The following is a 13,097-nucleotide window of genomic DNA, read 5'->3' as shown; positions in this document are numbered from 1 at the left end:
GAGAGAAAGAGAGCCATGGCATGCAGTGGTGCTGAGCATTGACCCTATAGGGTGCCTCTAGGGTCTCAGACTGAGAACACGAGGAAGTCTAGAGGGAAGCTCTCCCTCCCCCTCAAACCCTTTCTGCACTTGGGGTGAAGTAAATGTCTGACCAAGACGAGGACACTGTCAGGGGCCTCCCCAGGAGGCTCAGCAGGCTCCCAGGCCTGTCACTTCAGACGACGTGGCTGCGGTCCAGAAGCTGGACTAGAGGGACAAGAGTGGGAAGAGGCACTGCAGGAGCAGGTGAGGATGCTGCAAGCTGGAGACCGAGAGACAAGAGATGAGTTTCAGAGGCCAAGGCTCAGGATTTGTTGACGCACAGGCTACGCGGGAAGGGAATCATCTCTATGTATTTGACTTCAGCAAAGGATTTTTTTTTATAGTATTATTTTCTAATTTGATAGAACAGAGAATATTTGAGAGGAAAGGGGCGCTAGAGAGGAAAAGACAGACAGCTGCAGCCCTGTTTCACTGCTCCTGAAGCTTTTCCCTGCTGGTGGGGACCTGGGGCTTGCACAGGTCCTTGTACGTGGTAATGTGTGATGAGTATGTCACTGGCAGGCCCCCAGCAAAGGGTAGGTTCAGGGCTGGGCGGTGAAGTGCCTGGCTGAGCGCACACATCACACTGTATGAGGACTCAGGTTTTAAGCCCCTGGCCCCTACCTGTGGGGGTGGAGAGGAGGCGGTAGTTGTGTAGCCTGTCTGTCCATGAACACCTGGGCACGGCTTCACTGCTGCCAGTGGTGGGCTGTGGTGCTGGCTCCTCACCCACTGGGCTTAAATGCTGTGTGACATGTCTACAGAAAGACCATCCTAGGGGCTGGGTGGCAGTGCACTTGGCTGAGCTCACGTATCACCATGTGCAAGGACCCAAGTTCAAGCCTGTGGTCCTTACCTACATGGAGGAAGCTTCACGAGCAGAGAAGCTGTGCTGCATGTGTCTCTTTCTCTCTTCCTATTCCCTCATCTTCTCTTCATTTCTCTCTGTTCTATCAAAATCAAAATAAATAAAAAAGCAGAAAAGACCAGACTGTCATCAGCACTGACAAGCTCAGAAGCAGGGAAGCTTGGTGTTAAGAAAGCAAACATCTGTTTTTGAGGAAACGACCACAACTTCAGTGTTTCTTATAAGCAACAATCCAGGGCCCTGATGAAGCAGGAGGAAATGTGAGTCACTAAGACAGGCAGCCTCCCCCGATCCTTCTCTAACCATTAAGAAATCAGAATGGGGGAGTCGGGCGTAGCGCAGTGGGTTAAGAGCACGTGGTACAACAAAGCGCAAGGACTGGCGTAAGGAACCCGGTTCGAGCCCCCAGATCCCTACCTGCAGGGGAGTTGCTTCACAGGCGGTGAAGCAGGTCTGCAGGTGTTTATCCTTCTCTCCCCCTGTCTTCCCCTCCTCTCTCCATTTCTCTCTGTCCTAACAGCAACGACATCAATAACAACAACAATAACAATAACTACAATAACAAGAGCAACACAAGGGAAAAAAAAATCAAATCAGAAAGGCAGGGTCCTAGCCAGGGAATCCTGGGATTCCCACACAGACATGATGGGCCTAGGCCTCTAATAGATCCCTCTTTCCACCGTCACTGGTATCTCCATCAGAACAACATATTGGACCCTCTTGTGGGCCCCTACAGGATCTTGCCCTCACTGTGGAATAACAATGGTAGGAACTGCCCCCTTCTCTGCCATTAACATACTCTGCCACTTGAGGAAGATGGGTCATGAAATGAGTGCAGCCCAGACTGTTCCTAGCCGTGACCACAGAATGCAAGCTCAGGCCTATAGGGATGCAGAGGTTACACAGGCTCCTGTGTTGACTATGGGCCTCCGATCAAATCGATGGGGTTTATAGTCAACAGTATTTACATACTTTTCCCATTTTTGGGAACTACTCCCTCCCCTGATCCAACTTTCTAGTCCTATTTCCAACTCTGACACCATCTCCCCAGACAATACCTTTGGCCCACCTGCACATTAACTGTCTGGCTCAGGAAAAAATTAGTAAAGTCATAGGCCCCTGGGAATACACCTAAAATAGACCTATTAGCTTTTCCTATAATGGAGACCCCAAATCTCATCTGCTATATTCTTGCCTTTAGGTTCCTGATTATTAAACAATTTGTTCTGCTTTGTCTTAATGCTTTTCAGCCACCAAGTTGTAGATGCTTCCATGACACCAACCTGACTACACCCTGGGCAGAAGACCTCACCCATGTGTCCTGGAACCCCACCTTTTCAGAGCCCTGTCCCACAAGGGAAAGACAGAAACAGGCTTGGGGTGTGGATCTACCTGACAACATCCATGTCCAACGGAGAAGCAACTTCAGAAGCCAGAACTCCCACCTTCTGCACCCCATAATGACTCTGGGTCCATGCTCCCAGAGGGATAGAGAATAAGAAAGCTTTCAACAGAGGGGGTGGGATACAGAACTCTGGTGGTGAGAATTGTGTGGAATTGTACCTCTCTTATCCTATGGTCTTGTCGATTATTATTAAATCAATTAAAAAAAGAAACAGAGAAAGAAAAAAAAATTGGAATGGGTGAGAGAGGTTCTGATTAAAATACTAAGGAAAATGGTAGAATACTGTTAAAAAGGCTGTTTCACTAACATTACAACGGCACAAGGAAACCAAAGACAAGGAGTAAACAATGATTCAGGAGGTCAGGCTTTGAATGAAGTTTCACCTTCCCCGCCTGTAGGGGGAAACTTCGCAAGCAGTAAGTGGTGCTGCAGGTATCTTTTTCTCTCCCTACTTCCTCCTCAATTTTCTGTCTCTATCCAATAATTTAAAAAATGAAGTTCATCTCAATCAACTTGGCTGATAATATACACGTACAGCTATGTATAACATTGTATATTTAAAAAAAGACTTAATTATTATGAGAGAGCATACCAGGGCCTGGCTCAGTTGTGGCATGAGGTAGTACAGAGGATTGAACCTGTGACCTCTGGGGTCTCAGGCCTGTATGTCTAACATGCCACGGCTGTGTTATCTCCCTGATCCCAACATTTTATATCCAAGTAAATAAAAAACAAATCTTTTAATGAAAGCAGTATGCCATTTGTCAATTAGCAGGATTTTTTCTTAGCAGTCTATAAAATAATAGTGTTGTAAACACTGCACCAACCTGTGGTGGGAGGAGTCAGGCTGGGAACGGGGGAGGGGCCGGCAGTGGCATACATGGAGTGCACACATTATAGTGCACAAAGACTCAGGTTCAAGACCCTGGCCCCACCTGTAGGGGGAAGCTTCACGAGTGGCGGAGTACTGCAGGTCTCTCTTTCCTACTACATCCCCCTCTCAATTTCTGTCTCTACCCAAAATAAATTAATAGAAATATATTCAGGGAAGAACAGGCAATTTCTTTTTGTGAGGAACCTAGTTTCTCATCGCCAGCCATTTGTATCTACACAGTTAAATATTGTAAGGCAGGCAAATAAAGGACACAGACATCATTAAGTGACATCTGGTGTTATAGATGACAGTCATTCATATGCTGACACCCAGCATTAAGAGAAAGCATAAAATTAAAATTACACCAGATGTTCTAATAAGCTACTTGCGTGTATATTAAAGAACATATTTTTATCTCAAGAATAAGTTTAATCCTGGAGCTCAGCTTCCCCAGAGACCCATCCTACTAGGGAAAGAGAGAGGCAGACTGGGAGTATGGACCGACCAGTCAACGCCCATGTTCAGCGAGGAAGCAATTACAGAAGCCAGACCTTCTACCTTCTGCAACCCTCAATGACCCTGGGTCCATGCTCCCAGAGGGATAGAGAATGGGAAAGCTATCGGGGAAAGGGGTGGGATATGGAGATTGGGCGGTGGGAATTGTGTGGAGTTGTACCCCTCCTACCCTATGGTTTTGTTAATTAATCCTTTCTTAAATAAAAAATTAAAAAAAAAAAAAAAAAAAAAAGAATAAGTTTAAATCATTTCTCTGAAGTTTTATTTAAATTAAAAAATACTTTTTAAAATCCATTTTGCTACCTCTGAGACAACTTATTTAAATTTTTAAAGACTACTTTATTACCTATGAGACAAAAATCAGAGTACCTCTCTGGCAAATGCAATGCTCGGGACTGAACCAGGAACTTCAGGTAGCAAGTCTGATACTCTCTCTACCAGCTGTTTCTCTGAGTGTCTAATGGCAAAAGTAGAGGTGCACTGGGAAGTGGCACAGTGCAGAGTTCTGGACTTCCAAGAAAGGTCCTGAGTTCAGTCCCTGGTACCACATACGCCAGAATGATGCCCTGTCCTCTTTCTCTCGCCTTTCACTATTTATCACCTACCTGTGGAATAAACAAGCAAAAACAAAAACAAAAAACAAAAAAAACAGCCACACACACACACACACACACACACACACACACACACACACACACACACACACACACACACACACACTGCCGAGCTGCTGAGGCTTCATTGTTGAGGTTGACTTTCTCGTGTGTGTGTATGTATGTGTGTGCGTGTACACATATATAGAGAGGGAAGCAGTGCGTGGGACGTAGAGAGAGAAGGTGAAAGAGACCACAGATTGAAGAGATCTCCAATGTGGCAGGGGTGGGGCTCGAAGCTGGGTCGAGCACATGGCAAAGCAGTGCAGTATCCAAGTAAACTACGATGTTGGCCCAAAATAAAAAGCAGCAAATGCTACTTAAGGACTTGAGAGACTTCTTAGCAAGATTGGCCTCTGGCCTGTTCATTTATGACACATAACAGAAGGCTCACGCACACCTACCTGCAAGCTTCTTGAGAGTGGCAGTATTAAAAATATTGAAATAGTGGACACCAAAAACTTTCCCCAGAGACTTGCAGACTTCCGTGAGTTCTCCAAGACATTTCTTAACAATTTCTTCCCTCTTAGACACCTTTGCAACTAGAGTCTTTTGTTTTTTCACACTGCTGGAATTTTCTGTTTCCATAAAATCTACCTTTGTGACAGAGAAATAAAACAATAGGAGTGGGTGCATGCACACTGGAATCCAATTATTTAGCATTTAATTACACTTCTTTTTCAATTTGTGTTATGCCAAGAAGACAGTTAAGTGCCTTGGGGACAGGGCTTGAGTATCCACTGTCTTTTTGTCTCCACTGCCTGGCACAAAAAAGCTTTTTAGTAATGTTTATTTATGTAAATTCCTGCCAATCCAGTGATCTGACATTATTCAATTCATTCTAACAAGTATTATTATTTGTTGTGTTCAATTTTAAGATCTCTTTCCAAATCAGGAGGAATACTGTAAGTTCATGATGGATAGTATATATAAATTCAGTATCCAGTAGGCACTTGAAAAGATTTGTGGTAATATATGTTTATCTACTCATTTCAGATAAAATAAAGGAAACTTTTTTTTTCTTACCAGAGCACTGATCAGCTCTGATTTACAGTGGTACAGGGGATTGAACCTGGGACTTTGAAGCCTCAGGCATGAGAGTCTGTTTGCATAACCATTATGCTATCTACCCCGCCCAAAGGAAACGTTTAATAAAATACCATACCTTTAAATGCCCACTTAGTACAGCCTGAGCTTTACTTCCAGGCATCACATAGGCAATTGCTTGGTCATTGGCATTGATGTGTAAGTCTTCATCCAAAATGTTGTCGAGTACCAGTTTTTTAAAAAGTCTTTCTGCGTTATGTCGTGAGTAAGTAGATCCCTTTCCAAATATTCCCGACTGAACTTTTGCACTCTTACTCCCTGGTACAAAGGCACAAGAAGCTAGATTAGTAAATATAAATAAACTGTAATCATAAAAGAGGTTGAAAGAGTCATATATGGATAGGTGTAGGTAAGAGGAATAAGTGTCTATTCCACAGAAAAGATCAAGCCACAAATAGTCGCCCAGTACTATAAAATAATATTTCTAAAAATCCCATTTTCATCATAACATGTACTGACTATAAACAATGGCAACATAAAGTTTATTATTTTTAATTTTGTCAAATAATGATGAAAAAGGTGAAGAGAGAACACAGGATCACTCTAGGATATGTGTCCACAAAGATGGAACTCAGGACCTCATGCTTGATGTTCCAACACTTTAGACACTGCAACACCTCTCTGGTCCAAGCTTATTGTGCTAAAATACTGTATTTTCAGCTTATAAAATTATATTAGAGCAAAGAAATCAAATGTATTGTGTAAATTACTATAGCTTCATATCACTATTAGGTTAGAATAACAGCATTGCTGACATAATTAGAAATAGTTTTTAGGGAGTCAGGCAGCGGGTTAAGTGCACATGGCGCAAAGTGCAGGACCGATGGAAGGATTCTGGTTGGAGCCTCCAGCTCCCCACCTGCAGGGGAGTAGCTTCACAGGTGGTGAAGCAGGTCTGCAGATGTCTATCTTTCTCTCCCCCTCTCTGTCTTCCAACAATGATGACATCAATCCAACAACAACAATAATAACTATAACAATAAAACAAGGGCAACAAAAGGGAATAAATAAATATTTTTAAAAATTCCTAAAATGAAACAGTTTCTAAAATATTTATTTTAATGAGAGAGACATGGACAGGGACAGAAACAGAGAGAGAGAGAGAGAGACAAAGAGACAGAGACTAGAGAATATTCACCTCTGGTGTATGGTTGTGTTGGGGACTGCTGGACTTGTGACCTGTGGCCCCTCAAACATGTAAGATGGGTGCATTACTCCTGTACCTTTTTTTTTTTTTTTTGGTGCCATGATCTTACACAGGCATGATTCCACTGCTCCCAGTGAACCTTTTCTTTCCTTTTACTCTCAGTGACACTACAGCAACACTGTCCCATCATGCATGCAGCTTTCCCTGGAGCCCAGGTCCTCACACATGGTAAAAGTGTGTGTTGTACCAGGTGAACTATCTCTCAATGCCAGAAAACATTCTGACCATCAATTTTATAAATAATGTCTCTGGCCCTATACTGAAATTGCTACTTATAGTCAGAGCACTTATGCCTGGACTTCTTGTCACCCTCACACATGAATGAAGCCCATACAAATCTCCAAACAAAAGCACAACCCCCATGAGACTGCACTTCTTCTGCTAGTGGGTGTAGCATACTGGCTGGATCCTTCCGCTCATAACCAAGCTACTGTAATTACCAACGTCTTCATTGTAAACACAATTTCACTCTTAACAACCTATTTAAGAAGCCTTGTGGCATTGATTACAACCAGAATTAACAGCCACTCTGTAAAACTTTAGCTCTATTTTAAGAGTTCCAAATAATTACATTCTTGTAAACTCCTTGGGGATGTAATAATGGAGCACATGGTACTGCTACAGTTAATAATAATACTGTACTGTACACCTGAAAGTTTCCAAGAGAGCTGATTTTAAAAGGTTCTCATCACAAAATGGTTTTTGTAACTATGGGGATGGATATTAGCCAGACGTGCTGAGGTGGCAACTTATATAGAAATACTGAATCATTAAGTTGTATACCTGGAACTGATAAGCCAATTGTATCGTAACAAAACTAAACGCAATGAGGTGCAATGGAGAAACAACATGTATATGGAACGTATCTATAGGGTAAAGGTAACCAAAGTTATTTTATTCTTATTTTTTACCAGAACACTGCTCAGCTCTGGCTTATGGTGGTACAGGGAATTGAACTTCGAAGGACTTCGAAGCCTCAGGTATGAGAGTCTTTTTGCATAATCATTTATGTTATCTACCCCCGCCCACAAAGTTATTTATTTTTATTTATTTATTTTTTGTTAATTTTTTAAATTTTTATTTATTTATTCCCTTTTGTTGCCCTTGTTTTATTGTTGTAGTTGTTATTGATGTCGTTGTTGTTGGATAGGACGGAGAGAAATGGAGAGAGGAGGGGAAGACAGAGAAGGGGAGAGAAAGACAGACACCTGCAGACCTGCTTCACCGCCTGTGAAGGGACCTGCCTGCCGGTGGGGAGCCGGGGGTTCGAACCGGGATCCTGACGCCGGTCCCTGAGCTTAGCGCCACCTGCGCTTAACACGCTGCGCTACAGCCCGACTCCCACAAAGTTATTTTTAAGAACGTGAGGTAGGGCTGGGGAGACAGCATAACGATTATGCAAAAACGCCTTCCATGCCTGAGGAACTGATGGTCCTAGGTTCAATCCCTAGCACTGCCATGGAAGGTATGGGTTAGAGTGTGCACGACATGTTAAAAAAAGGAGGATGTGGTAAGGGAGGAAAGAGGCAGCAAAGTGTTGAGTTAGGAAACCTAGGGCCAGAGGCCTTGCAGATAGGCAGACATGAAGATGCCACGTCAATTTTGCTGCCCACAAAGCCTGCTGAACTGTGCCCCTGGGTATGCAGAGCAGATGCCGCCCGCCACCCAGCCCACCAGAGGCCTGAGCCAGGGGGAAGCGGCTCTGGTTTCCACTTTTTCTTCTTCTCCCACCAGAGCACTGCTCAGCTGCCTGTAGGACAATAGATGAATAGATGGCAGATAAAACAGGTGGTGCAGGGGATTGAACTTGGGACTTTGAAGCCTCAGGCATGAAAGTCTCTTTGCATAACCATTAAGCTACCTCAACTACTCCCTCGCCCCCAACACACACTATTTCTACTGGGCTTAGATAAGCATGTGGGGAGAACACATAGTTTGCAATTAAATGTCTCTGTCCCACAATTCCTTCTCCAGCCTTATGCATGCACGATGCCATCATTTTGAGTCACACTTTTTCATCCAGCTAGAGACAGAGAGAGACCACAGCACCAGAGCTCCTCACGTGGTCCAGGGGCTTGAGCCTGGGCTGCGCATACACAAAGCCATGGACGCTCCCCCTTCTAGAAGCTGCTACTTGGCCCTCTACTCTTTTGGGGATGATCTATGCACTGAAGCCAATTTCTGCTGTCATTCTGATGGTCAGAATTCCCACTCTCACATATTGAAGCCTCACTATGAAAGATGAGGTTTAATTCTCCAAGGAGAACACTCTACTCCCGTTGAATGTCGCTAGTCATGTAGCACTGTCTCACTGATTGTGTTTATCAAGTTGGAACAGAACACCTGGGTCTTCTCCTTCCCAGCTATGTAAGAGTGTACCAGCATTCCAAACCTCCCCTAGGCTTTCCTGCTTTTATTTTCCTACCCAGATTAGCATTTACGTCCTGTCCTCTAGGTGCTAGGTCTAAATGCTGAGTGTAGCTATTACAGTTCATCGGCAGGGTTGGTATTATAACATGCTCCTTTCCCTGTTTGGAGCATGACTCAGGCAACCTACTGAGGATGTTTACTGCATCTAGTCAAATAAGTATTTTTGGTAGATTTTATTAATTATTCAAAGTCAGTAGCAATTTTCCTTGCTTTATATTTGACCTTGGGTCTCCTGTACAGCCTTCCACTGTAATTTCCAAGTACCTTTCTTTTCTTCTTGCTGAAAAATAATGTTTAGGTTCTTGACTGTCATCAGTGAAAACTGTCATCTCCTATTCTTTCTGCCCACTGGTTGGGGCCCATAACTATCGCCCCAAGGCACACACTGCTGAGCAGCCCTGCAACAGTGCTGTGAAGATGGGATTGTTCTCACTGGACCCAGGGTCCAGGGCGCTGTCTTTCAGCAGCATGTGAAGCGCACTCACTCACTCCTGGCGGCTAGTAAGGAGATGCTATTTTGGTTTTGGTCTCTGTTCTTCCTTTCCTTTTCTAAGTCTTCTGGATTATCTCAAGGGGCTCAGGGTGGAGCATAACAATTATTTGGGGGAGAGGTGGCTCACCTGATGGAGTGCACACTTATGATGTGCAAGGACCTGGGTTTGAGCTCTTTGCCACCACATGAGAATGCCTAAAAGAAGGGGGTGAGGAAGCTATGCAAGCAGTGGTCTATCACCTATCAGAGTAAGAAAAGGAAGGAAGAAGACTGCGGGGCTGGTTGGTAGTGCACTGGGGTAAGTGCACATAGTGCAAAGCGCAAGGACCGGCTCAAGGATCTGGGTTTGAGCCCCGGTTCCCTACCTGCAGGTGGGTGGCTTCATAGGTGGTGAAGCAGGTCTGCGTATCTCTATCTTTCTCTTTCCCTCTGTCTTCCCCTCTTCTCTCAATTCCTCTCTGTCCTATCTAACAATAACAACAACAATGGAACAAATATAGCCTCCAGAAGCAGTGGATTCACAGAACAGGCACTGAGTTCCAGCAATAACCCTGGAGGCAAACAAAATAAAACACACAAGTGGTCTGGGAGGCGGCACAGTGATAAAGCTTTGGACTCTCAAGCACGAGGTCTTGAGTTCGATGCCGGGCAGCACATGTGCCACATGTCTGGTTCTTTCTCTCTCCTCCTAGGTTTCTCATAAATAAATAAAAAAAATATTTTTAAGAATAATAAAATAAATAAATAAGACTGCCAGGAGTGGTGGAGTTGTGAAGATAACAAGCCAACTATGGTAGAAAAATAAAGTTGAGTTCCTTTATTCTTAGCTACCAAAAAGATTCATTCCCACCCTCATCCTCTGCTCCTAAGGAGTTCAAGTACCATAAATCCCTTCCCAGAAGCTACCAGGGAAGACTGACTCTCATCTCTAGAGATGAAAAGTCTGCCTACACTCCACACCCCTTAAACAGACATTCTCTCTCTTTCACACACAATCCTATCCTATCTTCCATCTATTGTCCTCAGACCACTTATCTTCCCATTATTTGTTCTCTCATGAATGTTCTATTCCCCCTCCCCTCCTTGAAAAAGGTAGGAAAGTCCCAGATTTTGACTGCCTTTTTGAGTCACATTTTTCCTCTGAACTTCCACACCCTTGCAGGCAGTAAGTGTGGGCTTGAACCCAGGTCTCTATGCATGGTAACATGTGAACTCTACTGGGTGTGCCGTCACTTAATTCCTCTCTTGTATCATTTGTCGAATTCCCTTGGTTTTCTATTGCCCAAAATTTCAGTGTCAAGTTTTTTTTTGTTTTGCCTACAGGGTTATTGTTTGGCCATTTTTTTGATTGTTGTAGTTGATGCTGCTATTGTTGTCGGAGAGGACAGAGAGAAACTGAGGGGAGAGACACAGACACCTGCAGAACTGATTCACCGCTTGTGAAGCATCGCCCCTGCAGGTGGGGAACCGGGGGGCTTGAATCAGAATCCTTACATAGGTCCTTACGCTTCACTTAACCTGGTGTGCTTACTGCCTGGCCCCTAGTGTCAGATTTTTCTCTCTCTTAAGAACTGACATTCTTCTTTTTTTTTTTTTGCCTCCAGGGTTATTGCTGTGGTTTGGTGTAGGCATTACGAATCCACTGCTCCTGCTGGCCAGACAGACATTGAGAAGGGGAGACAGAGAGGCAGAGAGAAAGATAGACATCTGCAGACCTGCTTCACCACTTGTGAAACATAACCCCTGCAGAAGGGGAGCAGGGGTTTGAACCCAGATCCTTGTGCTTAGTACTGTATGCACTTAATTGGTAGTGCCACTGCATGGCCCTCAAAAACTGACATTCTATTCCTACCATCTATCTTTTTTTTTTGTTTGTTTAGGTCATATTAGATTTATATTTTGACCTTTTTACTAAATCTAGTTAATCATTAAAAAAAATTATTGTTGTCATTGGAGCTTCACTGTTCCAGGACAAATTTTTCAGCTAGAAAATGAGTGGTGGGGGCTGGGCGGCAGTGCAGCAGGGTTAAGTGCACACGGCACAAAGCTCAAGGGGTCGGCGTAAGGATCCCGGTTCAAGTCCCCAGCTCCCCACCTGTAGGGGGTTGCTTTGCAAGCAGTGAAGCAGGTCTGCAGGTGTCTATCTTTCTCTCCTCCTCTCTCGATTTCTCTCTGTCCTATTCAACAACAACAGCTATGACAATAAAAACAACAACTACAACAAGTGAAACAAAAGCAACAAAATGGGAAAAATAGCCTCCAAGAGCAGTGGATTCTTAGCGCAGCCCCAGCAATAACCCTGGATGCAAAGAAAACAAAAACAAAACAAAACAAAACAAAAAGTGATTAGGAAGGTGACACAGTGGATAAGCATGAGGTCCCTAGCTTAATCCCCGATAATCATATACTAGCACAGAGCCCTGGTTCTCTCTTTGTCTCATCAATGAACAGGCAGAAGGACTCTGTAGCACCTAAACTGCCGCCAGTCCTGGGGGCCAGTCTTAAAGATGGGTCACGCCCATACAATGCAACCACACTAGCCAAGTCAGTTATCTTGCTGGCCCAATCATCAAAAAAAATTTTTATATATGAGCTCTTACTCATTCTTTTTTTTTTTTGGGGGGGGCATACTATTCTATTATTATTTAGATCTTTTCTTTTTCTCCTTCTAGGGTTATCACTGCAGCTCAGTGCCAGCACTACGAACCCACTGCTCCTGGTAGGTATTTTTATTGGACAGGACAGAGAGGAAATGAGAGAGAAGGGAGTGATAGAGAGAGAAAGATAAGACACCCTCAGATCTGCTTCACCACTTGTGAAGCTTCTCCCCCACCCTGCAGGTGGTGAGTCGGGGGTCTGAACCCAGATCTTTGCATGGGTCCTTGTCAGGTCTTTGTAAAGATACTAGTCAGGAATCTCCTCTAAGTCACAGCCTATTTTCTTTTCTTTTTCTTTTTTTCTTTTTTTTTTTTTCCTCCAGGGTTACTGCTGGGCTCGGTGCCTGCACCATGAATCCACCGCTCCTGGAGGCCATTTTTCCCCCTTTTTGTTGCCCTAGTTGTTGCAGCCTCGCTGCGGTTATTATTGCCATTGTTGACGTTGCTTTGTTGTTGGATAGGACAGAAAGAAATGGAGAGAGGAGGGGAAGACAGAGAGAGAGGGGAGAGAAAGACAGACACACCTGCAGACCTGCTTCACCGCCCGTGAAGCGACTCCCCTGCAGGTGGGGAGCCGGGGGCTCGAACCGGGATCCTTATGCCGGTCCCTGCGCTTTGCGCCACGTGCGCTTAACCCACTGCGCCACCGCCCGACCCCCTACAGCCTATTTTCTAAATGATCTTTATTCCCAGAGACAAATGACCTTTCACTAGACTCCTCATTTATATTTAGCCTTCTGGGGCTAGCATAAGCTGTTCAGGTAGAGTTCCTGTTATTACATATTCAGGCTTATTTCCCTGAAGTT

At 44.3% G+C, this 13,097-nt stretch overlaps 1 protein-coding gene across 1 annotated transcript in view; it reads right to left on the bottom strand.

Annotated features, from left to right (window-relative positions):
• BLM (BLM RecQ like helicase) overlaps positions 1-13,097 on the bottom strand; it is an 88,713-nt gene that overhangs the window by 14,449 nt on the left and 61,167 nt on the right. The window contains exons 17-18 of the mRNA XM_060179616.1: positions 5,563-5,928; positions 4,802-4,994 (exon numbers count right to left, since the gene is read on the bottom strand). Coding sequence (XP_060035599.1) covers positions 4,802-4,994; positions 5,563-5,928 — 559 coding nt within the window. The remainder of the gene's footprint in view (positions 1-4,801; positions 4,995-5,562; positions 5,929-13,097) is intronic.

This window comes from Erinaceus europaeus, chromosome 20, assembly GCF_950295315.1.
Source record: "Erinaceus europaeus chromosome 20, mEriEur2.1, whole genome shotgun sequence".
NCBI lineage: Eukaryota > Metazoa > Chordata > Mammalia > Eulipotyphla > Erinaceidae > Erinaceus > Erinaceus europaeus.
This window is presented reverse-complemented; position numbering and strand designations above follow the sequence as displayed.